Here is a 26,833-nt window from a genome sequence, read left to right as displayed (position 1 = left end):
CAGCCGTGTCCAGCCGGGTCTTCTCCTGCACTGCTCTGAGGATTTTTCAGCAGGCAGGGATTTAAAATTCCCGCCTGCTGAAAAGGCTGTCTCTGATTGGCTGAGCACTGTGACCAATCAGAGGCAGCTCTCAGATATTGAATGACAGCTGAGAGCTGCCTCTTATTGGTCCCTGCACTCAGCCAATCAGAGCCAGCACTCACCCATTCATGAAATGCCCATATGACTGAGCCCTTAGCCTTGTGAATGGGCAAACTCTAAACGTAGAATTTTCCATGTGATTTTGTGAGAATCTGCATCGGAAATTCTACATGTGGACTTTGCCCATTGACAGGACTAAATTTGTGTATGAATCTGTAGCAGAAATTTGCGGTATAGCCATGGATTTCTACTGTGGTTTTTAAAGGCACAATCTGGGAGGAAAAATGTGGGTCAGATTTCGCAACGTGAACATACCCTTACTGAGCCTGGTACGTAACATTGTTCACGCCCCAGTGTTAAAGCGATCTTTTCTCTATAAGGGCGAGCACCCACTGGCGTTTTTTTACCTGCGTTTTGCGTTTTGCGTTTTTCCTGCACAGGCATAGAGATAACATGTGTTCCTGTCCACTGGCGTTTTTTTTGCGTTGCGTTTGCGTTTTTAACATAGGAGCTGTCAGTTGCATATGTGTCCTTATTTTTCTCCATGGAAATTAATGGAAAAGCCGCGAAAACGCCGCGAAAACGGGCGGAAAAAACGCGGGAAACGCGGCGAAAACGCTGCGTTTTTTTTCGCGGAAAACGCAAACGCCAGTGGGTGCTCGCCCTAACATGGCAGTGCTTTAAACTTAAAGGGGTTGTCCCGCGAAAGCAAGTGGGGTTATACACTTCTGTATGGCCATATTAATGCACTTTGTAATATACATCGTGCATTAAATATGAGCCAAACAGAAGTTATTCACTTACCTGCTCCGTTGCTAGCGTCCTCGTCTCCATGGTGCCGTCTAATTTCAGCGTCTAATCTCCCGATTAGACGCGCTTGCGCAGTCCGGTCTTCTCCCTTCTGAATGGGGCCGCTCGTGCCGGAGAGCTGCTCCTCGTAGCTCCACCCCGTCACGTGTGCCGATTCCAGCCAATCAGGCGGCTGGAATCGGCAATAGAACGCACAGAGCCCACGGTGCACCATGGGAGAAGACCTGCGGTCCACCGTGGGTGAAGATCCCGGCGGCCATCTTCGCAAGGTAAGTAAGAAGTCACCGGAGCACGGGGATTCGGGTAAGTACTATCCGTTTTTTTTTTAAAACCCCTGCATCGGGTTTGTCTCGCGCCGAACGGGGGGGGGGGGCTATTGAAAAAAAAAAAAAAAACGTTTCGGTGCGGGACAACCCCTTTAAATATTCCTTATTAAGATTTCAATTAGATTCATTAAAATGATTGATCAGGTTACCTTTAGGGGGCCCGCACATGCTGCAGCCGATCAAAGGTAACCGCATGGATCACTGCTAATTACTGGGCTACATTTGGACTTGCTGTTATTTCAAGCGGCAAGTCTAGGTTCAGCCTGGCTATTGGCAGTAACCCACATGCGGTATGTTTGAGCACCTTGCTTTCACACATGCGAGAAAAGCATAGTATGCTCTACTTTTGTGCACATTTGGTCCCGATAGAACCCTATGGGAGAGGGGGGATGGAGGCAGGGATGCGCAAATGCCCGCACAATACAGAAGCAGATGCGTGAAAGACAGCGCAATTCTTCTGGAAAAAGAACACATCTGGAACTCATTAGGCTAAATAGCCATTTAAATCAGGGCATGTTTGTGTCCTGTGTGCAAAAAACATGACCTGCTCGCAAAAAAACTTGTTCATAGCACAAATACATTGTACTGAGGTGTGCGCAATTGTGCACATGCCCGTGTGAAGCAGCCCCCAATGCTTTTTTTTCAGAAAATCCTGTAGTCAGATGTCAACTATAAGTCAATACGCAAATATGAAACAAGCTACGAACTCGGTGTTTTTGTGATTTGTTGTTTTTCACTTTTGGTGTATTTTTAGGGCTATCATGTTTTTTTTCCAAACGCAGCATGCTCCAGGTGTGAAGTTTTCTTTAGATGTTTTTCCACTGACTTCTCTATAGGAAATAAAAGATGTAAAATAAAATGTATGAATGTTAAAAACACCACAAAAAATGCCTGTAAAATATGTGAAAATGAAAATCATTGAGTTTCTTTTTGCAAGTCCTCTAAAAAGCTACAAAAAAGATGTGTGGAGGCCTAAATGAGCTTCATGGCTCCACCAAGAGCAGGTCCTCCTCATTACCGCCTATTAGCGTTTGAGAAAGATGTGTTACCAAATGGGAATTATTGACTTGGGTGCTCCATAATATGTGGAAGTGAGAGCTATAATCCACATCTACATTCAGAGATGATGCCTTAAAGCGATCACATGACAAATAACATACAAGTAACCTTCAAAGGGCAAGGGAATACAATAGTTGGAGACAAGTTGTTGGTGAAGAAGGTGTTGATGGCATTATGGGTATATATAATATATGTCATGCTATAATTGCCTTTCCAGCCTTGCACATTGTGTGTGCCATTCATGCTTCAAGAGGCAAGAAAAGCTCCAGCGCTGCGGACAATGTAAATTTGCTCATTATTGTGACCGCACTTGTCAGAAGGACTCCTGGGTAAACCATAAGCAAGAGTGCTCAGCAATTAAAAAACTTGGCAAAGCTCCGAATGACAACATCAGGTAAAAACTGTAATGCTCATGAAAACTTCCTGTAAAACTTGTACCTGTGGTCCATTATAGTTATATGTACTCTTGTAGTTAGATGTAGTTTTCTGTATAGTAATATGTACTCTTGTAGCCCCCTGACTACATTATTTGGAGAGTTCCTGATGCTTACCGTTCACTGGCCAATCCCACCCATTGAACCAAGGATCCAAGGACAATGACCATAAGCATGAGGTCTACATCCAGATCTACTTCAACTTCACTCCAACCTAACATTATGGTCTGACTTTGATCTGCCATGTAGACACGGGTTGCTGAGATCCTTAGAATCAGTTCCTGGGTCAATGTTGGCACCATATATATTGTGAAATTCAATCAATTGCCTTTTTTAACTAAAGAATGTTATTCATTTATGTTGCTGACATAATGTCCTTTCATAGAAGAAATGTATTTCTCTAAGACTAAAGCTACATAGAGCACCTGCCACTTTCTACTCCAAATGGGGAATTGCCCTATGCTCGGTTTGTCATGAGCAGCTCTTCTGTTTGTGGGAGACAAACTGCCTTGACTTCTTAAAAAAGGCAACTAATGATTGTTTGACCAGCTGCTGTTCTCCAACACCCCTCAACTGAGTCTGCATGTGTTTTTAATGCGGGGATGGAAATAAACTGTTCAGAGCTCTCTAGTGGTGGCTTATTGCCCGTGGGAACAAAGAATCAACATTTTGAAATCCAACACACCAATCCTTCTTTCCCCTGACATATGCCATTGGGAAAGAGTTGGTGCACCCCAAACACATGAGAGAACTTGCCAATTTGTCAGATTTGTGGGATTTTTTTGATTTCTCTCTAGTGTGTATGGGTATCATAAGTAGCCCTTACCAAATTTGAATGATAAGTATCATGATTCACTAATCTTATCAGTGTGCTGAAAGACCTATGATTTCTAAGTCAAGCACTGATGCAAACTTGAGATGGAATATAACTGGAAGCTTAGAAAAATGTGAAACCTGAATTGATGTATAGAATGTCTCACACAACAAATAGCACTATCAAAACATAAACAAAGCTACCAGAACCTCCCGAACTAGACTGACCCCTCAAGCAGAGCACCTGCCCCAAAAAGGGCGACCCCACTATGGGAGAGAAGCTATTATCCTATCTGAACAGAACCAATAACTAAAAAAGCTAATACTAAACTAGCTATAAAGGGTTGAACCAAGGACAAAGCAATAAGGTTCATGGAACTCCTAAATGCAGTTTTCACTCACACAGAATGTCGGCCTGATACACAAAAAGTATAACCAGTATTCTTAATGCAAAGGAGCCGCTTTAGATCTCTTACCCAAAAATCTGATAGGCTCACTGGACTGAGGTTCAGCCAAGCTATCAGCGCTCAAACTGAAGGGAGAAGTTATTCCCTCAGTTTTCACTTAGTGAATGACACTAGACATTTGACGCCCAGTGTGTCACATGAGCCTGCAACCTGGAAGTCACAGCCCTGCCAGAGCCATAAAAATAAGTCTTTGCTTTGGTTTGTTTTAATCAACTCTTAAAACTATACCCACCTGTTCTGTGCCCTCACCACTCCAGTGCTTGGCTGCTCCAGTCTCCTCCCTCTGCATACTTCTAGTGTGGTTACATTCCAGCTAGGTTCAAGATCACTGTGGCCAATCGCTAGCCTCAACATTGGTATTGCTGAGGCCAGTGATTGGCTGCAGCAGTCACAAACCTAGATGGAACCTGACTATACTATCCAGAAGTATGCAGAATTGGATCCTAGAACCACAGAATTGGGGGCACAGAATAGGGGGCTATAGCTTAGTTTATTATATTATACCTGTGACAGCCAGTAGGGAAATAAATACTGGACAACCTCTTTAAGCTGACCATACACTTTCAATGTATATTGGCTGAACGTGATGATTTTGTTGGGATTGGCTTCCCGGCTCTCCTCTGATGGCAGATGTCGGGGGAGATAAGAATCGAGTTACTGGATTTAAATATTTTTTAGCAATAGCTGTTGCGTGGAAATCTATGCCCATCGTGCACTTATCATGCACTCTACGTCCATCGCTGACTTCAGGTCAGCATGAAATCCATCATCCCTGATAAGAGGGATGGTATGCTGTGTTCTCAGGAAGGCAGCACTGATAGCATTGTATGCATCCTGCTGCCCGCGGGAGAACAAAAGTGATGTATTTAGAGAGCAGACCACCTGCTGTTCTCTAAACACATGCAAATGAAGCTAGTTAGCTACTAATGGGCTGATTCGCCTATTAGTAGCTAATGCAAAATGATCGCTCCAAACTGTCAGTTTCTAAGATTGACAGTTCTAGCGATCATTTTGCATAAAGTACTAAAGGGCACTAATGTCATTAGCACTTAAGAATCTTTGCATGTAAATGAGCCTTCCCCAGCTGTTTGCAGAGCTCAGCATGTGGTCTGGACTTTGTACTCAGCTGCATTGTCTTCGCATGGGCTGCCTTGGGCTGTCAGCTGAATACAATGTAATCAGCTGCTCCTGTGGAGAACACAGCATGCAATCCCAGCTATCTCTTTCCGGCTCAAGGATGGATTTTATGCTCACCTAGAAATCATCGTTCAGCTGAAAAGTGAAAGATTGAAGCATTTACACGCAATATCGCTCAAAAGCCATTGTTTGAACGAATTCTGAGCAATAATCATTGCGTGTAAATGGAGCTTAACTCTTAGCCTGTTGGAAACACATAATCTTAACCTGATGAATAAGGCAATTAAAAAAACTTTGATGCTTGATGGAATTTAATGTCCCATTGCAAAGTTACTAACTAGCTCTTGTCAAACTTGAGTAATATCTTAAAGGCTCTGCTGACCAACTCTTAGCCATGTTAACATTGCCTTAAACTGTTAACTAAGGCAAGTGGGGCTTGATAGAATTCATTGTCCCATTGCAGTGTGTTCCATATGTCACTAAGGAGCACCTGCCAAAGGAAGCGATATCTTAGAAGACCTGCTTTTGAGAAATGTGTGTGATCCCTCCAATTTCATAAGTATTTGAAGAGTGGGGCTATCCAATCCTTGCTGATAGTATTTCATAGGAAATTCAAGTCTACAGAAGCTGTCTAGAGTGTAGGGCTACTACATGGTAAAGCCATGATTGTATGGAACAGTGATAGCATGTAGGTGCTTTACATTATGAATTTAAATAACCTGTGCTCAATAATGAATAATATCTGTGGTGTTACCAGGCTTGCCGCCAGAATCATGTGGAGGATAGAGAGAGAAGGAAGTGGTCTGACAGAAGGATGCTTAGTCGCCGTTGATGATCTACAAAACCACGTAGACGACTTTGATACAGAGGAGAAGAATGGACTGATGGAAGATGTTCAGACGTTTCTGGATTATTGGCCAAGTCAGAGTAAACAGTATAGCATGCAGCTTATCTCACACATCTTAGGAGTGGTAAGTCTTAATTGTGGAGACCTAAAGTTTTGTTAATACCAGGAATGAACTGGACCAATGGGATGATACAAACTGCAGAAGGTCCTTGTGCAACAGCTTGAAGATCTCTTCCTCTGTAGGAGGTAATTTGCTGAAATAGAGAGACCTTCATATAATGACCATCATGGATCATGCTATGACATTCCAGAAGTATTCCCTGTTAGAAGCATTGCTTGTGGTGGAAAATATAGGCACCACATAGAGTAGCCGCACATGAAGTGCCAGCGGGTTTGTAAAATGGAGCTATAGGCACTACATTGTTCAATTCAGTTTCTGATCACCATATACACCTTCACTACTGTGATAGCAATCAATGTATTTGGATCTTAGATGTTTAGCTACGTTAACTCCCTCCCTCCATTGATGTAAGGGTACGTCATTCCAGCGGGGTACTTCCTGCAACTGGACGTACCCTTACGTCATGTGATCATAAGAGATCTCGTGCTATCCGGCAGCAGGAGCCGGCTATCACTGTTAGCTGGCCTCCAGCTGCAACATCCAATGCGCCCCCCCCCCCCCCGCTTTTAACCCCTTCCCTGCCGCGATCTATGTAGATCGCGGCATGGGAAGGGTTCACAGAGGGAGCGTTTTCCCTCTGTGATGTTATCTGGCTCTTGCGATATAATCGCTTGTTTGCCTTGGCAACGGGACGCCAGATACCGGCATCCTGTATTGCCATTGCCTATGATCACTGTAATAAGCAATAAGGGATTACAGGAGAGAAGTCCTGCAATGCCTTATCATAGCGATCATATACGCTATGGTGTAAGTCCCTCAGAGGGACACAAATTGTGTACAAAAAAAAGATCAAAATAATGTATAAAAAATAGAAATGTAAAAAAAATTTAAAAAACACCCTTTTTGGTTTTTTTTTCATATTGGCATAAAAAAAGATTTAAAAAATAAAAAGTACCATATATTTGGTATCGCCGTGTCCGTAACAAAATGTCCAATAAGATGAACACGCTTTTTATCCTGCATGGCAAAAAAATGTAAAAAAAAGAAAACGCTAAACAACAGGCAAAATGCTAATTTTTAGCATTTTGCCTCCCAAAAACGCAATAAAAGTCATCAAAAATGCCATATGTACCCCAAAATGGTACCAATAAAAACTACAGCTTGTGTCGCAAACAATAAACCCCCACAAAATAAAAAAGTTATAGGACTGTGAATGCAGCGATTTAGAAAAAAAAAAATCCAAAAAAGGGTTTTTATGGCAGAAAAGTGTTTTGGTATCGTTGTAATCGTACCGGCCTGCAGAAAAAATGGATTGTGTCATTTATGCTGTATAATTAAGGCTTTAAAAAAACAACAACAAAGATCTATGGCTGAATTGATGCGTTTTCTCTCCCTGCGATCATAAAAAAAATTATAAAAGTTTTAAAATATAGTTTATGTACCCACAAATGGCACCATCAAAAACTACAGTTCGCTACGCAAAAAACAAGCCCTTATACGGCCGCGTCCACGGAAAAATAAAAAAGTTATGGCTTTTGAAAAATGGAGATTAAAATCTGCCAAAAACCGTTGCGTCCTGAAGCCCAAAATAGGCCGTGTCCTTAAGGGGTTAAATAACATGATGAGATGCAATTGATACCATCATTATGACTATGTGCGTGTTGTTTCTGCCATCCAACAATACGGGTTGGCATTGGCTTGTTGGCAGTTGCAGCCATTTTTTATAGGCTGGATTTGTTGGTGGCTATGTCATTCAGCTTAGACATTTATTGGCCATGATGTGGGATCAGGTCACAGATTTACTCACTGATGGTTTCCCTTTTGTGTTTTCTCACCTCCCTGCTCGGTGTTTTTACGTGGAAAGATAAGCTGTAACGGATTTACATTAAGTGATCAAAGAGGCCTCCAAGCTGTTGGAGTTGGCATTTTCCCAAATCTCTGCCTCGTTAACCATAACTGCTGGCCGAACTGCACGGTGATATTCAACAATGGCAAGTAAGTAGAATATGTCCTGGTGAAATACATATTGCAGGGTATGATGTGGATTTTCAATGGCATCTTATCCAAAAAAAATTCCATAAAAATTCTGAATAGTTTTGTCAGGAGACAAAAGTCATCATGAATAAATATAAAATAGTGTAAAGATTCTGATGCTTTATTGCAGATTTTAAAGGGCACCTACCTATAAGCACCATAAACTAATTTATGTTGCTCATAGGGTAGGTCCCGAGGAGTCCGGGTATGTATTCGTTCCCTCACTGTCTCCCTGTAAAGTCAGTGCCGATGGACTCGTGTCTCCAAGCTGTGTTCGCACACTCCCATAGAGAACAGTGTGTGTGCTTGCACAGCGGACTCATTTCTGCAGGTTACATGGTGACAGGTTCCCTTTAAGATGAGAGCAGGGTAGGAGAAGTTTGCTGTTTGCAACACCAATATATCCCTTTGCTCTCTGTTACAGCATTTACATTGAGTAATAGAGTTAGTTGGGGGTCTGACCTTTGGGTTCCCAATCTTTGCGATCATTTTGCTATTTCTGTTTCTTACATTAAAGGGGCTTTCCAGGCAAAAACTACTACTGACCAATTCTCAGGATAGGTCATCGATAGTTAATTGCCAGGGACCCACCACTCGGGATGCCTGGCGATCACTTGATCGCCTTGACTGCTGTCAGTGGAGTGGGCTGTACATGCATCGTAGGGGATGGGAGAGGGAGTGCCCTAACTGACTTCAGTCTTACTATAATTAATAGGAGCTGAGGAGGCTATCTCACTTCCGTGTCCATCCTTGGTGTTGGAGGTGGAAGTGCCGGAAGTGCAATAGCCACTGCAGCTCCCCTCGATTTCAATGGGAGTGAAGCCAGCTAGGGCACTTCCTCTGTCGTCACCTATGACACACATCCAGCCCTCTGTCAGTGCAGGTAATCAAGTGATCGCTGGGAATCCCGAGCGGCGGGTCCCCAGCGATTCACTGTTACAAGAGTATATTTTTCTTTGTAAAAAACAGTGCTTTTACCTATATTCAGGGTACTGAAACCAAAATTGTCTGTCAGGCAAGATAATGAAGTTATAGACATCATAAGAAAGTGAGATATTTCATATTTTGCTACTAAATATTGACCATTAAAACCAAGGGCCTCATTTATCAGAAGTGTCTAACAGAACTTCCGGGAGAGATGTAGTGACTTATGAGATGAGCGTGGTGAAAGATCTCCCCAGGACAAACATGCAATTGAAAAACGGTATGAAGGAAAGTGGATGCCGGCTGATTACTGCAGGAATATTCCACAGGAGAACACTGGTGGACATAAGAGAAATAAGTGACTTCTGCAAACATTACATCTAACTTCCCATATCTTCATACCACTTCTGGAATTGTTTTTTACTATACATCCTATGTCCTGGTTATAACTGTAGGTTACCCTATTCAGGATTTACTGTTTTTAAGTACGTTTCTAAAACCTATTTAATTGCAGTTATATCTACAGTTCTTTATTCTACTGTTTATACTTATTATTATATGTTATACTTATTATACTGCACCAAAAACTCTGTGCTGATTCTAAACACAAAAAGTTTGTCCAAAAAAATAAAAAAACTTATATTTTGTAACACAGTGGAGATCCTGGGGTCATCATTAGTTTTTGCTCAGAAAACCCATTTAATCTGTTTGGAGAGGGATTGTACATGCTCATCCTGCTAAGAAAGGGGATTTGGAGCCCCTTGTTTTCAGTACAGAGGGTCAGGCCCCATCAAGCTTACTGTCTGACAAGTTATACCAGTAGAGATATGATTGCCCCTTTGAAGGATGCACAACCCCTTTGAGAATGTGGGGCTTGGAGTGATCAGCCGATAGTTTGATTCCTGCTCTCGATACTTCGGCAAGTAAATGATTTTGCCGGGGAAAGTCGCAGTCAGCCCAATAATTCCCCTACAGTGGCCTCTGCAGTACATTAAAACAAAAAAGAAAACAAGACCGCTATATCAAAGGATAAATACCGGAGTTAGGATTTTTTGAAAGTCGAGAGGGAAAAACCAAAATGAAAAAAACAAAACAAAAACAGACTGTATCATTAAGGGGTTAAACACCAGATAGTAATACACGCAACCATGAAACTAAACTATTGAGCATCAGGAATTAGAAGACAGAACCACTAGACCCACACTCATAGGAATTTGATACATGGGGGTGTTCTAGTTTTTCCCCCCGAATGCTTCAACAGGGCGAAGGCACCTAATATGGTGGCCATATTCTTTTTGATAGCAGATTTATTGGAAAATGGCCCTATACAGTACATCTATATGCCAGTTATGACCCAATGTAGGACAGTTCTTGACAGTAGAGAGTACAGTGAGGCGAAGTGGAAGTATGTTCTGTAATCTTATCACGTCTATCATTAGCCAGTTCCTTTTGGCTCGGTCCGTTACAGGGAGCTGCGATACATGAATATCTGTTGCTCCCTATTAGTGGAGTTAGTTGAGCGCACAGAGATAAAGACTATTTATGAGGATTACCCTCTGTGCTCTTATCCCTTGACATTTATATGACATTTCATTGACAGAGATGTCACCTCTCCGCATAAGCTGGCTGCACCGCACTGCAAGGAGAGACCCCTGTTACTAGCTGATAGGAGATGGCAGGTGGGGAGAGGTTAAAGGGTAGCTCTGCTTTTGCACATCATTTTACTATTTTCTATTTTCTGCATTTTGCACAAATGAATTTGCAAGCACAAAAATGTGCGCAAAATCGCCCATCTGCAGAAGCCCTTGGAGTGCTTTTAGACTAGACAGTTATCGCTTGCACAAGGGAACGAGCCAGTGATGTCATCGCTAGCTCATTCGCTATTGTGCTGCCTGTTTAGACAGGCAGATTCATTGTTGACGCGTTCTACAAGATTTATTGAGTATCGTTCAGTGTTTCACATTCACTGTGTAAGTGAATGAATAAGTACTGACCGATCAGTGTTTAACCCTTTCCAATCCACTGTCTGATGTCTGAAGACATTCTGATTGAAGGCTGTACAGCTCGTTGTTCGAACATGTCCGGCAGGGTATTCTTACTGTATATTACTGGCTGCTCTGTTGTCAAGGGGCCTCTCCAGCATGTCCCATACCACAGTATTGGCTCTAGCCAGCAGATGGTGCCATTGTATAATGGCAGAAAGAGACAGCCCCCTAGGAAATCCTGAATCCAAAATTGGATTGCAAAGGGTTAAACTGAATGAGAAATGAACGAGCTAATAAATAGAACGACGAGCGAGAAGCGCACAATTCTCCTTTATTGTTTAGTCGTTGTCTTGCATTTAGACTGAATACTCATTTGAACGATAATCGTTTTATCTCCACGCACCTCCGTGGCTGCATGTCATGAAGCGCTAAAGAGTCAATAGTAGCGTTTGTGTCGAATTTGAAGAAACCACTCGTTCTATTACTTGTGTTACGCTATTTAAATTTTTCTTGTTTGATTACTTTTTTGCAAACAGTTGAAAATTTTGCAAATTTGGCAAATAAACCTAATTTGCAATTGAGAGGGGGTGGGTAATTTTGATTATAACTGTAACTGAAATCAACTTCAGGATAGGTCAGTTGCTTCACCCTCCTCCCTCTCCCTGCACAGTATCCCAGAGCATGCCCGCTACAGTTTCCCTTAGAAGCTAATAAAACACTTTCTTCTTAGTTTTCTTGGGTCCTGTTGTAAAACAAATGTCTGTAAATGCTGTTGAGAATGTGTCCCTTCCCCAACGGCCATCTATCCTGATTATTGCACTTTATTCAACCTGCAAAGAAGAACAAGGGATGGAAAGTGCAATAAATGCGCCCAGAGCAATTATGACTTCCTTTTGAGCATACTATATTCCTAGTAAGGTAATGTACAAATATGATGGTTTTATTGCATTCCTTTGGGGGTATAAATATTGAAATGCTGCAGGCTATGTATCAAACTCTTAATGATTTGTTAATTGTTACCATCACATCCAGACTTAAAGGGGTTTTCCAATTTAAACCCAATGGTGGCAGTGGGGGAAAATAAAAAACATATATACTAACCTATGGCTGCCATGTTGCTCCCGGCTGCGGCCTTCTCTTTACTTCAGTGGCAACTGTCATGTGGGTTGTTTACCCACGTGACCACTGCAGCCAATAGGAGGCCGGACATGGATGTCATCAGTGACATCCCGTAAATCTGTCTTGGGGCTTCTACATTAGAAGTCTACATTACAGGTTTATGGGACATCACGGGGTCTTCTCACCTGGTGATGTCACCTGTCAGATGCCATGATGGTGTAGCGTTGAATTGGCAGCTCAGTGCCACGGGGACCCAAAACTATCTAAAAAATAACTAGGAAAACCCCTTTAATATATAAACAGAAAGCGAATAATTGGCTATCAGGCCCTAAAGTCATATCCAGCACATAATGAACATAGCTAAATTTGGCTCATTTCATACCCAAATTGGAAATTGATGCATAGCCCCCATTTATAGTGTGATCCCAGAACCTTCCACCCTTTCGATGGAAATTCTTGTACCCATTGTGGACTCTTGTTTTGTTTTTCAGTCATGAGGCTGTTAAATCAATATATCATACACAGATGAGGTGGGTCGGTGTCACAAGCATCATTGTGAAATCCCTCACTCCTACCCCTCCGCTCTTGTTTCTCATGGATTCAGTAACCCCCACAATGTCTCCACCCCCATATCTCATCGAATTCTGCCTATATCTTCCTCTACAAATAACTGCACAATGTATGAGACCTCCATTAATACTGACCAATCCATTCTAATCCCATCACCCTTTCTGTGTATCCAACCTCCCATCTCAGTGAAAATTTGGTGCACCATGACATCCAATATGGTCTTCTGAAAGCATGGAGCATTGTCTATGAAGTTTGGAGGTCGTTACAACAACTTTTTAGTAATGTTGTTCTCACGGACTAAATATTTCTAACAAGAATAAAAATACTAAAGTTCAGAAGAGTTTTTTTTAACACATTAATTAATGATGCCAAATTTAACAGCTATATATGGTGTCAATTTTTGAATGAAGGTAGACAAGACTTAAGACCAATATTAATGGGGCAACTGCTTTAGAGGGATTTAGAGCATTGTCAATGGGTCTCAATGAATTGATTGACTGTTCATGTTTATTGTATGTGTAGATAAACGTTGGGATTTGATAGAATATGCACTGACTGGCCTCAATATTAGTGAGCAACTTCCAACGAGGCTTGGTCATCAGTGCTAGATTAACAGGAGCCAGAATTTCAGTGCCAACTTGTTGGGTTTTCTCATGCAATGGTGTGGAGAGTTAACAGAGAATGATGTGATCAAGGAAAAACATAAAACGAAAGAGGGTCCCATGGTCATAAACAACTAATTGACGAAAGGGGTCAAACGGGAAAACAAGAATTGTCCTGACAAACAGGAGCTGTGCAGTCAAGTGAATTGCGCCCGCATTCAAAGCTGACGCTCCAGCCAAAGTTTCTGAACACATAACTCATTGATCATTCCTTAGCACGGATTGGCTATAACAGCAGACAACCACTTCCAATGCCTTGTGGTCTAAAAGACACAGAAAGACAAGATTCCAGTGGGCAAAATAATACAAAAATTGTATCACTGAGCATTGGAAAAACATCACCTGGTCAGATAAATCTTAATTTCCATTGCACCATGCTGATAGGTGAGACAGAGTTTAGCGCAAACAGCATGAATCAATGAAACCTTCTTGGCAGATGTCAACAGCTCAGTCTGAAAGAGGTCAAGTAATGGTGTGAAAAATGTTTTCCTCGCACACCCCGGGATCTCTAATAACTGTGGATGGACAGCACACATTGCTGTGGTTCTGAAGGCCAAAAGAGGTACAACATGCCACTAAACGGTAGTAGAACAACGAAATTGATGGAGTGCTGGATCCATCACATGATGGACACCAACAGCAACTGACCCTGTGGACTTATAATGGGGTCCACTGGGCTCTTTCATGATGTCCATGAACAGATAGGGCAGCCCCGAAGCACAAACCTCTGGGCAGACAAGGGACCAGGATCATTCATGAGCACATGTCCAGTTTTGTCATATGGAGAGATGTGCAGTTCAGAGTCTGGTATCACAGGAGGCCTGGATCTACACTTTGGTTTTTGATAGAGATGTGTACAGCGTGGCTCCAGCTTTGAACTGAACAGTTCAGTCATTTGATTGTTAGAGATATATTGCTTAAGAACTAGTCTTTTGGAGTTAATGACTCATGAGTCTAAGGCCACATTTGTCTCAAGCCAAGAGAGGAGTGAAAAGGCCTGTGGTCTTCTACTCTAGTAATTGGATAGAATCCCAGCAGTCAAACCCATAGTGTTTTAACATTTATCGCTTATTACACAGTGTAAAATTTACAGTTAGTATAGTTCAATAAATGTGACTAAATTGGTCCCATGCTATTTGGACCTTGTTGTAACCAGTACTTCCTGAAACTTACCCTCAGCTCATTGAGACTCATCAGTTAAAGGTAGACATGTTTTTGGATTATTATATAAGATTCTTGTGGGTTCTGTGATATGGGGTATTTTTGGAGTATTGGGTAACAGGCTTGATAGTAGCTTGGCTTCAAATTCTGGATATGATCCAATCTCTCAAACAAGGTAGTGGTGAAATTTGATATTTATCCTCTAACTAAATTCTCATGTCCACAAAGAGGTTAACAATATAATTTAATAAGTGCTGAATAAACAGGAGGAGTTATAAGGTCCTTAAATAGGTTGTCCGATTTTGGAAAAACCCCTTCAAACACCTTTTCTGGATATGTTTGGTCATAGGAAAATCAGTTCTTATAAGTGAGGAGTTAAATCCATTCTATCTATTGGTATCGCTGATGGGAACAATATCCAACACCAATATGGCCCATGAGTACAGGAATTGCCCACCTGAAGCTGACAGTAGAGCAGATTTGCTGGGGTTTCATCTTCTGGTTGCTATGTTCCTTTAAGCTCAATATTTTTTGTCTCTTTCCATTTCATATATTTGGCATCATAAAAGAATAGATGCCTTGTGGAATATAACAGATCACTTACTATACAATGCAAATTGGCTTCTAAAGAATGATATTGATAACATTGACAAATACCGGTATGTAATCAAGATACCTGAGATTATGTTGTGGTTTTGGTAATATTTTCCTATGCACAGATGACTTCCTGGCCAGGTCTGTTTATAAAGACACCAGAGGTTTTGAACTTTGTCTACTGGGTAGGGATGGTCGCATATATATTGTCTTACCTGACCCAGATGGGTATTTGTTAATATTACTAATGACTTCTTAATACAAAACAATTTGTATTTAGGGTTTAGCGGTCCTTTAAATACATGGTTACTATAACAGAAGTCAAGATTAGAGATGACATGCAGTGGAGGTAGCCATTTTATGCACCAACAGAAACATAGTTTTTGGGCCTCAATGAAAAACCTGCAACAGGCCACCACCTACCATGTGCTGTTTATAGTAATGGTATCTTCTAATGTGAAAGAATGGTCTATGAACCCTCTTGAGTACCAGGGCCCAGGTGAATCTACTACCTCTGCAACCGCTATAATTATGTTCCTGCGCATCGATTCTCAATATTGCTAAAGATTGGCTTATGTTATCCTGGATCAGAGCTTTCCAACCAGGGTTATCTAGAACTTATTTCTTCATTAGAACCTAGTCAAGGGTTTCTAAGAAGACTGCAGCAGTAGAAGTGGTTACTTACAATAGAGACAGCGGACTGTTTTTGACATATAAATGCTTTGCTTGGGGTCAGAGAAAGTAGTCACTCAATATTGGCCATAATATAGAACCAAAAAAGCTTTACCCAACACAGAACCAAGCTTCTCCGAAGTAGGAATGACTTTAAGGGTCTCCCAGGAGCCTTCTTGATTGGCAATAAGGTTGAGAACCACTTTTCTAGATGATAGAGTGCCTCCACTGAATGTAATAGGAATTTGCACATTAAATATCACATTCCTTCATTTATCATTTAGACCAATGACCAGCGTTCCCTCCATGTCACAGGTAGACACAAGGACAGCTAAATTGTGAGGACCTCACCAAACATCTCCTTCTGCCTTCCTGAACTTTAGTAAATCTGACATAGAGGTTAATAATAACATTTGGGTTAAAGGTAAAGGAGTTGTACATGATTTGAAAGAACAATAATTTTTTTAAAATCCAGAAACAATGCTACATGTACCCATGAGGTACTGCAATTAGGCTCCATTAAAGTTAATGGAGCTGAGCTACAATATCACACAACCTGTGGACAGGTGAGACACTGTTTTGGGGAAAAAATACACATGGTTTCTAATCCTGAACAACTCTTTTAAAGTGTCCATAGGCATTAGGTAAAAAGTGGGCTCATAATATTTATGAGAGTCCCCTGCGTTTGCTCTGATGGTAGATTTTGGGGAAAAGAAGGATCAGACATATGTTTCAACATGCTCAATCCTTTGTTGCCACAGGAGATAAGCCACTGCTAGAGGAATCTGGAAGAGGCTAAAGGTACCCATACACTTTAGATATCCATCAGCTAAATGCACATTGGGCCTATAGGTATTCTTACTGACTCCCCCAAGCATTGATGTGACCCGGCCAAGCATGCATGTGTTTTCAATGGGGAGAGAAGAAGAAGTTGCAGCCAGATGTCTTTTGCAGCACTTTATCTCCCGTGGAAGCAAAGGATCAGGCATGTTGAAATCCAGCATGCTTGATCCTTCTTTGCCTTAACATCTACTATCAGGGAAAGTTGGGACACACATTAGATAGTCAGCTGGTACTGCTGAAATTGGTGGGTTTGGACAACTCTCCTCCGATGTGTTTGAGCACTTTTATTTCGCTCTCCCTATTAAAGCTGGCATTGACAAGGTGAAGGAACCTGTCACATCCTATGAGCCTTGTATAGTAAGGTTATGGGCTCATAGGAGAGGAGTGCTAAGTTTGCCGATGTGACTTTCATACCTACCTGCCACTTGTTCCTTCACTATCTGCCCACAAAGCCAGCGCTTGGTCCATTGAGAGGACTACTTCTCCTCATTATATGCGTACACACATACTGTCCATAATGACAGGAAAGTGGAAAGGACTTACACAAAAATATATACATTTGGCAAGTTTTGCTCATTATTTATCTATTGAAGGAACGTATAACCACATGCACAATTAACTCAATATTAATAATAGTAATAATAATAATCATCATATTAATATAGATAATGATAACAATGGCAGCATTTGCTTTAAACTTAAAAACTTTTTGTAAGATGATAACAGTAAAATGAGTACTAATTCTCTTACAGTTTTTCTTTTGGCTAATCCATTGAATTTCCAATCTGTTCTGAAATCACATAAGAACAAATGTATTTCTATTCCTATCCGATGATTTCTCAGCATTGTTAATGTTAAAATTTTTGATGAAAAAAATACTTAAAAATTCTGAAAGGCACAAAAGAAAATATACATTTCCTAGAATCTCTAACCTATGCAATGACATGGAGATGATGATGACTGGTATGGTAAAGATAATGGTTATGGTTTGGTCACATCGATGATGCATGAGTATCAAAGCATCAAACTAATACTCATTCACATAGCCCAGAGAAAACTTGGTGCACGGCCAGGCAACCTTCAGCACTCTCACGGTTGTTGAAAGGTCTAGGACCGGAGAGCTGGAGTATCAAGCATTACCTGTCCTGCACTGAAGTCTTCTCAGGACCTCATGGAAATAGTAATTGGTTCTTTGCTTATCTAATGACAGAATCGAGCTTCGTGCCCTTGGAAAAATCAACAAAGGAGAGGAGTTTACCGTTTCTTATGTTGACTTCCTCAATCTCAGCGAAGAGAGAAGAAAACAGTTGAAGAAGCAGTACTATTTTGACTGCACGTGTGAACACTGCACAAAGGGGATCAAGGATGATCTGCTATTGGCTACCAAAGATGAAGAAGAAAAGGTAAGAAAGCAATGTTAATAGTTTTTGGCATCCATAATATGTAGCAAAATTATAACCTGATGTGCCCAATAGCCAGTGGTAGAGGGGACGAAATTGCAGTCACATCTGGTACCTAAGGTGACCTAAGTTCCAACCTGCCACGTAAGACAACAGTAATTAGGATTTTACGTACCATATAGGTAGCTCATGCAGCTTCTACTTGGCCCCTGGCAAGAGGGTACCCATCCCAGGTTGGTCTCATCTCCACTTAATGAGCCATGAGAACTTGAACAGGGATGTGGTCTACAGAGATGCTACGAGATAATGTTAGCAAGCATAAATTGCAAATTAAGATGGAGTTGATGCAGAGGAAACCAAAAATCAACTTTGAATGGCATAGACCAATTTCCTATAGAGTGGAAAAAAATCTTTCTTCACCCCTATCAGTAAACAGACAGATCACTGGATCAAATGAGAAAGTGGAAAAAGTACTTAAGACATGACAATGGGATAAGGGCCGAGGTGGCTATAAATTTGATTGTGTCAAGCAACTTCGGAAAGGGGCATAATTTTTATTTGTGCAAAGTGGCCACTGGTTTTTTATGTTTGTGAATTACAATAGTAGTGATATTAGCATAATGTAGTAGCAAGCAATGCATAACGGGGTTGGGGGCAGTGGAAAATCTTCTACAGGGGTCCATGAGCTTCCTAGCATTATATAGAGAACCCTCTGCAAAGTGAGTATGTCCTATGATTCAGCGGATGCCGGCATGTATTGGAAGCTCAAAGTGCCCGATTTTCCTATATAGGCATCCTTTTTAGACCCAACTGCAATCTGTGGATAGAGTAGGAGCAAGGGACATTCTGGAACATTCATTTTGTATGCTGAAAATGTAGTCTAAGGAATTGTGGGATTGTTTATCAGAAATAAGAAGTCATAGGCACTTTCATATACAATCTTACTTCTATATTTTTGCAGCCGGCAGAAAATGTGGTGAAGGAAGTCATACAATTCTCAAAGGATACTTTGGAGAAAATAGACCTAGCCCGGGCTGAAGGATCTTACCATGAGGTGCGCACATGTTTCTTATTCTGAATAATGCTCTCTTCATTACAAAAGCATCAGATACATACAAATGTTCCTAAAGATTACTGAAAGAAAGTTATACAAGTAGCACTCACTCACTTCAACTCTAAATAGGCAGGATCACTGAGTTATGCAAAGCCACGGCAAAGGAGACCCGAACCTCAGTTCCCAAAACATATAGCAGAAGAATAGAGGGCCTGCAGCAGCATGAAGCAAAATGCAATAAAAATGCAATAAAAGTAAAAAAAACTTGACAAAGTTTGACACAGACCTGACCAGAGGTCAAAATGTTGCAGCTATCTTTTATATGGAGGAATAAAGTTTTGTACTTTTATTGCATCGCTTCATACTGCTGCAGACCCGCTATTCTTTTCCTAAAGATTACTGATATCCACAACATAATGAAAGGGGCCCCAGGGTGGAGCTCAGGCCCTCTGGCAGGTTTGTAGTTGGGTGGCTGGTGACCAAAGAAGACTCCAGGTTTGAACTTGCGGGTACTGCTAATGGCAAGCCATACCTGGCATAACAGGCCTTACCACCGGAGTGCATCAAAGTAGACAGTAGCTTACGGCAAATGTGCTGAAGGCCCAACATCTTGCTTCTTAACTATAATAAATCGTAAAACAAGTAGCTGAAACAGTCTTTTTTATACAATTCGGAAGATGCGCTCTTGCGATAAACAAGCAGTCTGCTGCAAATATAACTCCAAGTTGACCTCCGATTCACAAAGGATTACTTGGCAGCAATCGATAAGTCAAAGGGTAACAGTTCTTCGTAAGACAAGCAGACAGTCTGTGATACACAAAGCATACAACTAAGATCCGTGACTTAGTCCTCCAGTGCACATTGGTCATTCTCTTATTTCTGGCAGCAGTGGGGCATGAAGTGTTGGGAGTCATTGGGCTTCCCCGACTGTTCTGTCTTCCAGTTCATGGGAGTTCTCCATTAAGCAGATACTCTTTCACTTGGGTTTACAGCCCTGACACCTGTATATAGGCCATGCCAGAGAGTCTGGTACGGAATCCCCACTGGCAGCCACTCCTCCCTTCTCACATCTCCACTGGTGTACTCAGCTCTGACACTTTGAGGAATTACTTTATCTAGTCCCCAGAACCTTTAGGAGGACCTTTCCTGACAAGTGATCTCCCAACAGCCTATCACAAAATCGTATATATTGACATGGCAAAATGAACCAAAAGCAGTAACACTGAATCGCCCACAGTTTAACACAAATGTCAACATATCTGAAAATAAGAAAACAAGGTAATAACAAATGTAGCACATTCCAATATGACTCTTCTTACGATAGTACTCAAAATAAGCACTGGATGACATCACTGGTCTCCACTGATCACACGGATACAACCTTTACTAACATGCAGAAACAATGCGTTGGCCAGGAATTGAACCCGGGTAAACTGCTGGGAGGCAGCTATGCTCACCAGCTGCCTTTCAAGCAGTTGACCAGGGTTCGATTCCCGGCCAACACATTGTTTCTATGGTGTTGGTGGTATAGTGGTGAGCATAGCTGCCTTCCAAGCAGTTGACCTGGGTTCGTTTCCCGGCCAAAGCATTGTTTCTCTTTACTAACATGCATTTTCATAATTTGGTAACAGGTGGTGAAACTTTGCCGTGAATGTCTCAAGAGACAGGAACCCGTCTTGGCCGAAACCAATATTTACTTGCTACGGATCCTGAGCATAGTCTCTGAGGTGCTGTCCTACCTCCAGATGTTTGGGGAAGCTGCCGCGAATACCAAGAAAATGGTGGACGGTTACTTGTAAGTGGTTAAAAGCTGAGGAAGGATAAAAAAAATATGAAAAAATCGTATTCCATTATTATAGAGTGGTTAATACTTTAAAGGTGCTGATACTCTTTGGGGAGGGCTATCTGGAAGGAGGTCATTTGGGCAATGCTTATTGGAAAAATGTATGTGAAATTGCTTTCCTCCAAATAGAAGTAAATATACCCTTTCTCTAGTGGAACCTATAGGTGGAAACCCTCTAAGTTAGTGTCCAAACTTTTAAAAGACCTTGAAATATGGATCAGCAACACCAGAAACACCAACATATAGACAAAAATTCCCGAGTTGTGGTCAATCATGACGGTTCTTGTATCTTACATGTCAGAGGATCCTAGTTTCTTGGAATTCTTGAATCTCCGTGCCGGGACCATGATTAGTTATTTCCATGTATTCATGAGACACATTGTAGTGTAAATTCTGCACTAGGGTCTCAACCATATATGAGTCTCCACCACATATCTGCACTAAGCATGTTCTCGCTCTGTATTTCCTCACTGGTGGCTATTTCTGGTTACACAAACGTCATGGCTGTGGCAGTAGTATTTATTAGTGTCTGTATAGCGGTATTATTTAGTTGTGATATAGCACTGTTAGACGTTCTCTAGTATATTTAACAAAGCACTTTGTGATATTATTTAGCACTGTTTGGCAATATTATTTGGGTGCTATTCAGGGGTGTAAGTAAAGGCTTAGGGCTCCAGTTGCAAAAGTTTAGCTTCACCCCCCCCCCCCCACACACACACACCTGTACCCGTACCCGTACCTAAATCAAGCTGCATAAAGCTGGAAAACTTATTTACATACATGATCTAGCCCCTTGGTGCAAGCTTTGTAAACATGACTAATTTTCTGGGCTACATAAATATTAGTTTGTAGCCCCTTCGGCTGTGTGCATGTTTTTCTTGCATTTTTGAATCACAATTAAAAAACGCATCAAAAAACTGCACACACTTTTAAAAACCACATTTAAATGTAGACAATATATGCAGTCTTTTTACAACCGCATGCAGGTTTTAAAGGCATTTTTAATTGTGTGTAAAGTGTACAAGATACCCAGGTTATACCAGCATGGTCTATAGCATTATATACAGGGAGATGTATAACGTATACCAGTTTTACAGATATAATTATATACAGGGGATACCCAGGTCATACCAGCATGCTCCATATCTCTGTATACAGGGACATGTATAACCTTTACCTGCTGTACATACATAATTATATACAGGAGATACTCTGGTTATAACTGCATGGTCCATATCACTATATATAGCAGATATATAATTTATACCAGCTGTACATATATAACCATATACAGAGGAAACCCAGGTCATACCAGCATGCTCCATATCTCTGTATACAGGGACATGTATAGCCTTTACCTGCTGTACATACATAATTATATACAGGAGATACTCTGGTTATAACTGCATGGTCCATATCACTATATATAGCAGATATATAATTTATACCAGCTGTACATATATAACCATATACAGAGGATACCCAGGTTATACCAGCATGCTCCATTTTACTATATATAGCACATGTATAACCCCCCTGTATATAGGGATATGGAACATGCTGGTATAAACTGGGCATTTCCTGTATATAATTATATATGTACAGCTGGTATAAGTTATATATTTCCTGTATATAGTACTATGGAGCATGCTGGTATAACCTGGGTATCTCCTGTATATTATATATGTACAGCTGGTGTAAGTTATACAACCTGTATATAGTGATATGGAGCATGCTGGTATAACCCGGTTTCTCCTGTATATAATTATATATGTACAGCTGGTATAAATTATACATCTTCCATTATATAGTGACATCAGTTATTAGTATGATTTATAGTACCACTTATAATATAATATAATATATAGTGAATGGCCTCATCACGTGTAACTCACTGAAAGACCTGTGATGACAATTGGAGTTGGTCAAAATACTGAAGAACCTGTGATGTCACCATCATGTTATCAGGGGTGGAGCATGTAACTCACTCACTAGATGAAGGACCTGTGATTACGTTACCATCATGTGATCAGGGGCGAAGCTCAAAGCTCCTGTGATTCAGCTGCTCGCTGAGGTGAAATCGTGGCTGGGATGAAGGACCTGTGATGACGTCACCATCATGTGATTGGGGGCGGAGCATGTAACTCACTCACTCAGTCACTCACAGACAAGTGGTCTTTAGTACTTTGATGGAGCATGGATTGGGATATTGGATTGGGTCAATTTAACCAGATGAGTATGTCATAGTTCAAATGGTTTCCAACAGGAAAATATACCATCCAAACAATGCCCAGCTTGGGATGGCAATAATGAGGGCAGGAGTCACACAGTGGCATGCAGAATTCATTGAAGTTGGTCACGGGATGATCTGTAAGGCTTTTGCTATTCTCCTAATTACTCATGGACCCACTCACCCGATTACCAAAGATCTAGAGGTGAGTAGCTTATCTATAACTGAGGTTTGTATACAAATTGCATTACTATTATAGTAGTTATATTTTTGTTCACAGGGGGCAGTACTATCGCAGTTATATTCTTGTACATAGGGGACAGTATTATAGTAGTCATATTCTTGTACATAGGAGGCAGTATTATAGTAGCTATATTCTTTTACATAGGGGGTAGTATTATAGTAGTTATATTCCTGTACATAGAAGGCAGTATTATAGTAGTTATATTCTTGCACATAAGAGACAGTAATATAGTAGTTATATTCTTGTACATAGGGGGCAGTATTATAGTAGTTATATTCTTGTACATAGGGAGCAGTATTATAGTAGTTATATTCTTGTACATAGGGAGCAATATTATAGTAGTTATATTCTTGTACATAGGGGCAGTATTATAGTAGTTATATTCTTGTACATAGGAGGCAGTATTATAGTAGCTATATTCTTTTACATAGGGGGTAGTATTATAGTAGTTATATTCCTGTACATAGAAGGCAGTATTATAGTAGTTATATTCTTGTACATAAGAGACAGTAATATAGTAGTTATATTCTTGCACATAAGAGACAGTAATATAGTAGTTATATTCTTGTACATAGGGGACAGTATTATAGTAGTTATATTCTTGTACATAGGGAGCAGTATTATAGTAGTTATATTCTTGTACATAGGGAGCAGTATTATAGTAGTTATATTCTTGTACATAGGGAGCAATATTATAGTAGTTATATTCTTGTACATAGGGGCAGTATTATAGTAGTTATATTCTTGTACATAGGAGGCAGTATTATAGTAGCTATATTCTTTTACATAGGGGGTAGTATTATAGTAGTTATATTCCTGTACATAGAAGGCAGTATTATAGTAGTTATATTCTTGCACATAGGGGGCAGCAGTATTATAGTAGTTATATTCTTGTACATAGGAGCAGTATTATAGTAGTTATATTCTTGTACGTAGGGGGCAGTATTATAGTAGTTATATTCTTGTACATAGGGGGCAGTATTATAGTAATTATATTCTTGTGCATACGGGGCAGTATTATAGTAGTTATATTCTTGTACATAAGGACAGTATTATAGTTAATATATTCTTGTACATAGAGGGCAGTATTATAGTAGTTATATTCTTGTACATAGGGGTAGTATTATAGTAGTTATATTCTTGTACATAGAAGGCAGTATTATAGTAGTTATATTCTTGCACATAGGGGGCAGCAGTATTATAGTAGTTATATTCTTGTACATAGGAGCAGTATTATAGTAGTTATATTCTTGTACGTAGGGGGCAGTATTATAGTAGTTATATTCTTGTACATAGGGGGCAGTATTATAGTAATTATATTCTTGTGCATACGGGGCAGTATTATAGTAGTTATATTCTTGTACATAAGGACAGTATTATAGTTAATATATTCTTGTACATAGAGGGCAGTATTATAGTAGTTATATTCTTGTACATAGGAGCAGTATTATAGTAGTTATATTCTTGTACATAGGGAGCAGTATTATAGTAGTTATATTCTTGTACATAGCGGACTGTATTATAGTAGTTATATTCTTGTACATAGGGGGTAGTATTATAGTAGTTATATTCTTGTACATAGGAGGCAGTATTATAGTAGTTATATTCTTGTACATAGGGGGCAGTATTTTAGTAGTTATATTCCTGTACATAGGGGGCAGTATTATAGTAGTTATATTCTTGTACATAGGAGCAGTATTATAGTAGTTATATTCTTGTACATAGGGGGCAGTATTATAGTAGTTATATTCTTGTACATAGAGGCAGTATTATAGTAGTTATATTCTTGTACATAGGAGGCAGTATTATAGTAGTTATATTCTTGTGCATAGTAGGCAGTATTATAGTAGTTATATTCTTGTACATAGGAGGTAGTATTATAGTAGTTATATTCTTGTACATAGGGGCAGTATTATAGTAGCTATATTCTTGTACATAGGGGGTAGTATTATATTAGTTATATTCTTGTACATAGGAGGCAGTATTATAGTAGTTATATTCTTGTACATAGGAGCAGTATTATAGTAGTTATATTCTTGTACATGGGGGGCAGTATTATAGTAGTTATATTCTTGTACATAGGAGCAGTATTATAGTAGTTATATTCTTGTACATAGTGGACAGTATTATAGTAGTTATATTCTTGTGCATAGGAGCAGTATTATAGTAGTTATATTCTTGTACATGGGGGGCAGTATTATAGTAGTTATATTCTTGTACATAGGAGACAGTATTATAGTAGATATATTCTTGTACATAGAAGGCAATATTATAGTAGTTATATTCTTGTACATAGGGGGCAGTATTATAGTAGTTATATTCCTGTACATAGGAGGCAGTATTATAGTAGTTATATTCTTGTACATAGGGACAGTATTATAGTAGTTATATTCTAGTACATAGGGGTCAGTATTATAGTAGTTATATTCTTGTACAGAGGAGGCAGTATTATAGTAGCTATATTCTTTTACACAGGAGGCAGTATTATAGTAGTTATATTCTTGTACATAGGGGACAGTATTATAGTAGTTATATTCTTGTACATAGGGGGCAGTATTATAGTAGTTGTATTCTTGTACATAGGGGACAGTATTATAGTAGTTATATTCTTGTACATAGGGAGCAGTATTATAGTAGTTATATTCTTGTACATAGGGAGCAGTATTATAGTAGTTATATTCTTGTACATAGGGGATAGTATTATAGTAGTTATATTCGTGTACATAGGGGCAGTATTATAGTAGTTATATTCTTGTACATAGGGGCAGTATTATAGTAGTTATATTCTTGTACATAGGAGGCAGTATTATTGTACATAGGAGGAAGTAATGGTGAATTCTTTTATGCTTATAGTCCATTATATTCTCAAATAACACATATGATAGAAAGCATTGCATTGGCTGTTATGGGTTAGAATATTACACAGCGTTTGATGGTGAGTATTTAGTACTGTAATATCTGGCACATCTCTTCTATAGGCGATGCGTGCGCAAACAGAGATGGAGCTAAGAATGTTCAGGGAAAATGAATTTGTCTATTACAAGATGCGAGAAGCTGCTCTCTCCAACAAACCCTTTCAAGTTATGCAAGAGCCAAGTAAAGAGGCCGTGCCAAATGTCTTCAATAAGAACCCATAGGCAGACATGATCCTTATATTTATCGGATCCTTCCATCCCCCTGACCAGAGCCCTGCAGCGTCCAGTCCACAATGCAGATCCTTGAAGAATCTACCACAATGAGTAGATATATATACTTGATCTGCTTGTAGTGTTTCGTGATATGTGAAGCCAATGTCTGTAAATGATGAATGTTCTCATCTCTCAATAAAGATTGTGTATAAATT

At 40.1% G+C, this 26,833-nt stretch overlaps 1 protein-coding gene across 2 annotated transcripts in view; it reads left to right on the top strand.

Moving 5' to 3' along the window:
* The window catches only part of SMYD1 (SET and MYND domain containing 1), a 33,428-nt gene extending 6,595 nt beyond the window's left edge, over positions 1-26,833 (top strand). Inside the window, exons 2-10 of one of the 2 annotated variants that reach the window (XM_066572964.1) lie at positions 2,554-2,730; positions 5,945-6,158; positions 8,020-8,150; positions 12,709-12,747; positions 17,930-18,122; positions 19,081-19,173; positions 20,805-20,968; positions 23,283-23,451; positions 26,469-26,833. In XM_066572964.1, coding sequence (XP_066429061.1) covers positions 2,554-2,730; positions 5,945-6,158; positions 8,020-8,150; positions 12,709-12,747; positions 17,930-18,122; positions 19,081-19,173; positions 20,805-20,968; positions 23,283-23,451; positions 26,469-26,627 — 1,339 coding nt within the window. In that variant the 3' untranslated portion in view covers positions 26,628-26,833. The remainder of the gene's footprint in view (positions 1-2,553; positions 2,731-5,944; positions 6,159-8,019; positions 8,151-12,708; positions 12,748-17,929; positions 18,123-19,080; positions 19,174-20,804; positions 20,969-23,282; positions 23,452-26,468) is intronic. The other variant, XM_066572965.1, reaches the window with a different exon arrangement.

This window comes from Eleutherodactylus coqui, chromosome 7 (assembly GCF_035609145.1).
Source record: "Eleutherodactylus coqui strain aEleCoq1 chromosome 7, aEleCoq1.hap1, whole genome shotgun sequence".
NCBI lineage: Eukaryota > Metazoa > Chordata > Amphibia > Anura > Eleutherodactylidae > Eleutherodactylus > Eleutherodactylus coqui.
Note: the sequence above shows the minus strand (reverse complement) of the source record. Positions and strands in the feature narration are given on the sequence as shown.